Source organism: Staurois parvus, unplaced genomic scaffold (genome assembly GCF_062004578.1).
Source record: "Staurois parvus isolate SC_StPar_1 unplaced genomic scaffold, SC_StPar_1.0 ptg000151l, whole genome shotgun sequence".
Taxonomy (NCBI): domain Eukaryota; kingdom Metazoa; phylum Chordata; class Amphibia; order Anura; family Ranidae; genus Staurois; species Staurois parvus.
Window position 1 is genome coordinate 4,280,762 of NW_028317947.1, and position 5,479 is coordinate 4,286,240.

The following is a 5,479-nucleotide window of genomic DNA, read 5'->3' on the forward strand; positions in this document are numbered from 1 at the left end:
TATATTTGAATAATTGGTGTAAGCCGTAACTGGCCATCTCGACCTACAGTTTTCCGCAAGCAATTTGCATGTTGATCTTGTCCTTAAAGATACGAGATTAGAATGTGTGGCGAGGGAAAGTATGAATATATATGATGAATAGCAGCTAAGTTATATTTGTTGTATGTTCTTGCCCTCATCTAGGACTACATATCAGTACCTTTATAATAAGTACTTGGAAAAATCGTATTGTGGTCAACTATCCTTCTCTCATTCAAATAAGCATTTCTGAATTAGAGTTCAACTTTTAATATATTTGCAGGTAATATTGGGTAAGTGTTACAATACAATTATAATTTTATATGCACCCTGTATTCTTGGTGCATCCCTTTGTCTGGGTCCTTTATCTATTAGTCCCCCCATGGGTCGCTTTTTCCACTCCTGGGGTCTCTTTTGCTCTCTGTGTTTGCATTTTTTTCCCCCAACTTTTGTCCACCGTTTAGTGATTATCAGTTTAGTCAATGTTTGTCTATTTTAGAAATTTGTATATTATGATTGTATGTTTTTAAATTGTCATAGTGGTTCATCGGAAGTGTGGATCCTGAGCAAGCAATTTATAGCGAAATACATTGATTCTACACGCTCATGTTTCTTTATGATATGATTCCAAAACCATGTTGATGTTATCTCTATAGACCGTTTTGATTTTAAATATGCGAAGCGTGTCTTCACTTTTTAACGATGAAACAATTAAATGCATAGTTTTTATTTTTAATTTTATTGTAGATTTATTTTGTCTCTATTATATGGCACACACAATGTCCCATTCTCTCTGGAGAGGGGACACGACCATTCGAGTGTGACTGCCCACTCTGGTCTCCTGAAAAAGACTACTGGCCTCCAACCTCCCCTTACAGCCAGTCCAACGCACACCTGCGAAAAAAACTGCTGGCCTCCAACCTCCCCTCACAGCCAGTCCAACGCACTCCTTCAAGCCAAATCTACTAACTTCCAAACTCCCTTCAGAGCCGATCCAATACACACCTTCGGAAAAAGACTACTGGCCTCCAACCTCCCCTCACAGCCAATCCAACACATGCTTGAGAAAAAAAGGCTACCAGCCTCCAAATTCCCCTCACAGCTGGTTCAACACAAGCCTGAGAAATAAAGTCTACCAGCCCCCAACTTCCCCTCGCAACTGGTCTAACGCAATCCTGCGGAAAAAGACTACTGGCCTCCAACCTCCCCTCATAGCCAGTCCAACACACGCCCTCGAACAAAGTCTACCAGCCTCCAAAATCTCCTCACAGCTGGTCTAACACAATCATGCAGAAAAACACTACTGGCCTCCAACCTCCCCTCATATCCAGTCCAACACATGCCCTCGAACAAAGTCTACCGGCCTCCAACCTCCCCTCACAGCCGGTCCAACGCACACCTGCGAAAAAAACTACTGGCCTCCAACCTCCCCTCACAGCCAGTCCAACGCACTCCTTCAAGCCAAGTCTACTAACTTCCAAACTCCCCTCAGAGCCAATCCAATGCGCTCCTTCGGAAAAAGACTACTGGCCTCCAACCTCCCCTCACAGCCAATCCAACACACGCTTGAGAGAAAAAGGCTACCAGCCTCCAACCTTCCCCTCACAGCTGGTCCAACACATGCCTGAGAAATAAAGTCTACAAGCCCCCAACCTCCCCTCACAGCTGGTCTAACACAATTCTGCGGAAAAAGACTACTGGCCTCCAACCTCCCCTCATAGCCAGTCCAACACACGCCTTCGAACAAAGTCTACCAGCCTCCAACCTCCCCTCACAGCCGGTCCAACGCACACCTGCGGAAAAAACTACTGGCCTCCAACCTCCCCAAATAGCCAGTCCAACACACGCCTTCGAACAAAGTCTACCAGCCTCCAACCTCCCCTCACAGCCGGTCCAACGCACACCTGCGGAAAAAACTACTGGCCTCCAACCTTCCCTCACAGCTAGTGCAATACATGCAAGGGGGCTTCCAGGTTCCCGATTAGCCCCCCACAACCACAGGCCACAGTTGTGGGAAAGAGGCCCTTGTCCCCATCAATGTGGGGACAAGGTGCTTTTACTGCATGACTTGATAAAATAACTCATGCGGTATTTTAGTAGCGTTTTTTAGCGAATTCACTTTTTTTTTTTTAAATGCTGTGCGGTATCCTACTACATACTCGGATGCGGTAAGATACCGCTTAGTGAATTGTGCCCACTGTCTCCAACCTCCTGTTGCAGCCAGTCTGTTGTTCTTAGATGATTGGGGGTTCTTTTGCAGGGGGAGCTGATAGCACCTGTGGTCTTTGTATTTCTCCCCGTCTGCTGCTGGTAAATCAGAACCCTCAATGAAGCTCCTTATCCTCTTCTATAAACTGATCTTCCTGCTCCTCATTGGGAGAAGGTATGATTTCTTCCATCTCCATCTTTATCTTCATGGTAAATGGTGGACTCACTTCGGCAGCATCCATTTTCAGCCAGTCTACCTCCCAGAAAAATGGGTGGCTTCTCAGATCTTTAACACGTCTCTGTCTTTTGTCGGGGCATTTGCATAAGAGCTGTAAAAATATACAAAAATAGGTTAGCTATTTTACAAAAGGCAATAACAATGAAATTCTACTTTTATAATAATAAAAGAATATCTATTTTTTGCATGCTATAGGTGGTGTTTACTTACTTTATCCCCTATGAGGTCCTGGAGATCCATACTGAAGTCAATGGGAAAACTTGGATGATGGTTGCAGATGGAGTTTTTGAGCACCTTGCTGACTCTGATGGGCGATGAGTTGGTGTCCGAGTCAGTCTCCGAGCTGGTGTTCGAGTCGCTCTTTGAGCTGGTGTCCGAGTCGCTCTTCGAGCTGGTGTCCGAGCCGCTCTCCGAGCTGGTGTCCGAGCCGCTCTCCGAGCTGGTGTCCGAGCCGCTCTCCGAGCTGGTGTCCGAGTCGCTCTCCGAGCTGGTGTCCGAGTCGCTCTCCGAGCTGGTGTCTAAGTTGTTATCTGGGCGGTCGAATGGATGATTTCCAGTCGCCATCTCGAAGACTATAACTCCAAGGGAGAAATAGTCAACGGCATAATTATATTGAAGACCTAAGTAGATCTGTGGAAATATCAAAAAGAATGGTCAATACTGATTACTGACAAGAATACTACTTAAAGTGTTACTAAACCCAGGACTCTGCATTCACTATATCTGGTCTCCCACAGTACCCAGAACATGGAAGTGGAATTATTTTAGTAGATATAAACTGCTAAATCCCTTTTCTCATCAGCAGTTAGAGCAGTCTTGTGACTTCTCTCAGTGTCCAGCAGAGCACTAGTTAAAGCTTGTAGGAAGAGTTTTCATAACTCCTGACCTCTGTCTGGACAGTGCTGATTAGCCCTGTGCTGATCACATACACTCTCCCAATAAAATAAAAAAACCTCTCTTGCAATGCACACCAAACTGAGCATGTGCAATGTCTCTCCACACAATATGCCTTATCAGCATAGAAGAGAGGGACACTGGAAGAAGGGGAGGATCAGAGAAGTCAGGCTCAAACAGCCTTTTTACACAAGACAGAGGATTAACCTTTTAGGTTCCAAAGTGAGTATAACAAGCATGTTTTACTGTATATACAGACTGATTTTACTGTTGTGGGTTTAGTAACACTTTAATACTGAATATTACTATAGTAATAATATATTTGTAATAGTATTACTGAATACTGTCAAGAAGACAGGAAAACAAAAATGATCTAATACTTACTTCTGGAGCAACGTACAGTGGAGTGCCGTACCAGTCTGTCAGGGTCCGGGACATGCCCACACCCATTGCTGATAAGCCAAAGTCGGCGATTCTCACATGTCCAACGCTATCCAGCAGAATGTTTTCCGGTTTCAGATCCCGGTGTACAATCCCCTGGCCATGAAGGAACTCCAGACCGCAAATGATCTCAGCAGTGAGGAATCTGATGGAGAGAGAGAAAAGATTGATATGAAGCATTTTATTATAATCTAAGCCAAAGCCAATAAAATATTGATGATAACACTTCAATGGTCAGATATAGTCAGGTATCCTTTGCTATAACTAAATTATGTTGAAAGAAAATATTATCAGTAAGGACAGAATTTAGCACAATACTGTACATAGAAGTGTTTTATACTTGTATTTGAAATCGCCGATGAATTGGTAGCAAATAGGCTTTGCAAATTTTCACTATTTTTTTGTGATAGTAAAAGGTGTCCAAATACGATTGAATGTGATTGTACAGTCTCTCTTAAAGTGTATGTAAGACCAAAACAGAAAGCAAGCTAAAAAAAGCTTTCCTGCTCCATCCAAAACTACAAAAAATGTTCTACATTTACAAACTAACTTTATCAAAAATGATGTTGTACAAGGACTTGTTAGATATAAATCAAATTGATTCTTTGATAGGCCCCCATACAATATGATAGCTGGTAAAGCTGAGAAGAGATGGGTTAAAGGTTGCCCAATCAGATGGAAAGTTGAAGGCTTCCACTGGATGATGAATTGACCAGTAACGGATGGATTGGATATAACAGTATGTATATGGACAACATCTGTAGGTGCACGCTTACAGATCATTCTCAGAGTAAGACAGATTGTCCAGAATCAGTCTCACTAGACGTTTTCTGAGATATATCCGGTGCCTGGGATGTCTGCTCATTGTATATGTATAGGGAGAGCCTAGAAAGGACAGATTTACTGAATATCAGACTTTCCCACCGCAATCTCGTGTCTAGTACAAGCCTACACTTTGATGTGATCTATGTACAGTACTAGGTTCTACCTCTATCCTCATGATCATGGTACCCTGTTGTCTTACCTATGTTGTATCTAGAACAAGTCTACACATTGATGTGCTCTATCTACAGTACTAAGTTCTACATCCCTATAATCATGTGACCCTATTGTGTTACCTATCTTGTATCTAGAACAAGTCTACCCTATTATCTTACCTATCTTGTTTCTAGAACACGTCTACACACTGCTGTGATCTATCTACAGTTCTATGTTCTACCCTCATCACTATTATCATGGCACTCCTATTGACTTACCTTGTTGTCTCAATATTTACTGGTTTGCGTTGTTCCAAGAAGTGATCCAGGTCTCCACCACTCAGGTATTCCATGACGAAGCATACATGATCCTGCACAGAGGAAAGAAAGATTGAGGTTATAGAAATGATTTGCTCCGTGAATCCCTATTCATCTTTGTAGGTTGTGAGAGGTAGGTGTCACTTATAGCAGTATCCCGAGAGGATAATCATTTAACAGCGACCTCTGCCACATAATAAGTAGATGATGGAGTTACTTACTTCTGTCACCATAACATCATATACATGAGTGCAGAAAGGGCTGGCATGAACTTTCTTCATTATTTGGCTCTCCTTAAGGAGATCTTCAAACTTGTTGTCTTTCTTATTCTGGATTTTGACAGCCATCAGCTTATCAGTGGAGATTTGTGATGCCAAAACCACCT

At 42.8% G+C, this 5,479-nt stretch overlaps 1 protein-coding gene across 1 annotated transcript; it reads right to left on the bottom strand.

The window, feature by feature from the left end:
- Positions 1–2,252: 2,252 nt before the first annotated feature.
- Positions 2,253–5,129, bottom strand: LOC149463852 (protein kinase C theta type-like). The gene is given in 4 exon segments (XM_089674692.1): positions 2,253–2,555; positions 2,675–3,094; positions 3,743–3,944; positions 5,056–5,129. Coding segments are annotated over 4 exon segments (999 nt in total).
- Between the last annotated feature and the right edge of the window lie 350 nt (positions 5,130–5,479).